Source organism: Penaeus monodon, chromosome 31 (genome assembly GCF_015228065.2).
Source record: "Penaeus monodon isolate SGIC_2016 chromosome 31, NSTDA_Pmon_1, whole genome shotgun sequence".
NCBI lineage: Eukaryota > Metazoa > Arthropoda > Malacostraca > Decapoda > Penaeidae > Penaeus > Penaeus monodon.
The window spans coordinates 21,651,948-21,654,004 of record NC_051416.1 but is presented as its reverse complement, the minus strand read 5'-3'; the positions used below and the strand labels follow the sequence as shown (position 1 = coordinate 21,654,004).

The following is a 2,057-nucleotide window of genomic DNA, read 5'->3' as shown; positions in this document are numbered from 1 at the left end:
AGAATGATACAAACGCAAGCAAACCAATCAAAAAACAAATCCTTCAGATCCCTCATCGAAACACGCGTACCAGCATCTCAAAATCCATTTAAAAAAAGGACAATTAACAGAGATCTATTCACCTGTCCCAATTCCAGTCCCACTTGACCGAAGGCGTGTAACCCGTAGTCCACGATGCCAGGGCAGTCTTTCGGTTTTCCTCACTTGCAATGACATAACCAGCTATAGCTCCTCCTGCCGTGGCTGCGAGGACGCCCAGTCGCCCTATTTTTCTCATCCAGTGCATTGTGTGTGAGTTCTGGGAGGTTAAACAGCGTAGAGTCCTGGACACGCTCTCTCTTCCTCGCTATCAGCTGGCCGAAGTAAACATGTCTTTTTATATGCATGGCATTTTGATTTCATCGAACTTGGATAGATTACTCATATTGATGGGATTTATTTGTAAGATTGTTTTTTATTTTATCTAAGTATTGATTTGTTGGTGGAAACAGCGCGAGAAGAATTGCTTTTATATACATCATCTCTTTGATTGATTGTTCCATAATATTTAGATAAAATTATCAATGGAGATTCGCCGTATCTCAAAAGAAATTAGGTATCGTACGCATAACTTCCACTTAGATGACTGATATAATAAAACAAGACAATCATAGAGACAATAAAGGCAATATTTATTTTCCAAAGGTGTTGTCATCGCAGAGCCATCTAGCGGCTGCCTTTTGAGTTCTTTCTGGACGGAGAGAACGTGAGTCCATGTCCTTTTGCCCGAGTTTATAGTGAATATCGGTGAATATCTTCTGCATCGGTAAAGGGAGTTCTTTCTGAAGGGGGATAAGAGGATAGTGAGCATCCTGGAGAGTGTAGATGGCGAATAATAAGGGAGATAGTGGAGGGATGAGTGTGAGATATATATATGCGCGGGGGAAGTGAACGGTGAAGCCGCCTGTGGATGTAAACAAACCTTTCCTTTGCAAGTACACGAGGGTTTGAAATTTCCGAGTTAATATTCCGAGTGCGGATAAGTTTTCCCTCCGCGAGTGAAAATGTCAGAGTGCTTATGGATTTGAGAGGTGTTAGTTGGGTGGTAGAGGAAGTGTACAAGTCAAAAGAAACAAAGCAATCTTGTTAAACCGACTTGTAGGCCGACCAGCGTGGATATGCTTTTCGCCCGAGTAACGTCAGGTCTTATTTACGCAACTTGCAAAGGGAATGAAACTTAAAATTAATCTTTTAGTTCCTTCGATTTTCATTAATTACGTCGGTTGTTTGCATTAAAATTCAATTGTTTGCGTTAATCACTTGAACTTTAATTTCTTCAATATGATCAGATTATCACTATTTTGGTATCGTTGTGTAAATGTAATTTGTCTTCTCAATGTAGTAAAATTTGCAGATTAGCTTTTACTATTTAAATAAAGGAAATCAAAGCAACTTTGATTTTTATTTGGCATAATATTGAAGATACAATCACTGTCTTTGGCCATGGGACTAGCCATCGGGTAGTTTTTACTTTGGATATTGTTTCCATCGTAAGAGTTAAAGATTTGATGTTATGATGGGCAATAGTGAGGGAACTGTTTTCCACATGAGGGATTCCCCTTAATAGTATTTTAAACTTGTGTAAAGAGTAAAATGCATTGCAGGTGAATCCTTTAGGGGGGTAAGAAACATGTGGAATGGGATTGAAGTAAATTTCATTGGTACACCTTATTACCAGAAGGACCATTTTTAATTTTATAATTTTATTTTGTTTTATAACTTGTCAGATTTGGTATCACTCCTGTTAATAGTTAATAAGTAAATGCAGAAATAGTTAGCAGGTATAATAATGAACCCTCAGAAGATGGAGCTCTAGAGACACAACTTCCAAACAATGCCAAATACTTAAACACCACATAATTTATAAGTATTTTGTTAGTTTCACACAGCTATGTAAACTTCCAGATATTCCATATTTCAACGTCCAACACTGCAATATGCAGTCGCCTCTTTATTTTTCATTATTAACTATGTAAATGAAACTATTAGTAGTGACCAAACCCCTCTGATAGTGTACA

At 37.8% G+C, this 2,057-nt stretch overlaps 1 protein-coding gene across 2 annotated transcripts in view; it reads right to left on the bottom strand.

The window, feature by feature from the left end:
* The window catches only part of LOC119593097 (serine/threonine-protein phosphatase PGAM5, mitochondrial-like), a 6,835-nt gene extending 6,453 nt beyond the window's left edge, over positions 1-382 (bottom strand). For both annotated transcript variants that reach the window (XM_037942061.1, XM_037942062.1), the window contains exon 1: positions 123-382. In XM_037942061.1, coding sequence (XP_037797989.1) covers positions 123-286 — 164 coding nt within the window. In that variant the 5' untranslated portion in view covers positions 287-382. The remainder of the gene's footprint in view (positions 1-122) is intronic.
* Between the last annotated feature and the right edge of the window lie 1,675 nt (positions 383-2,057).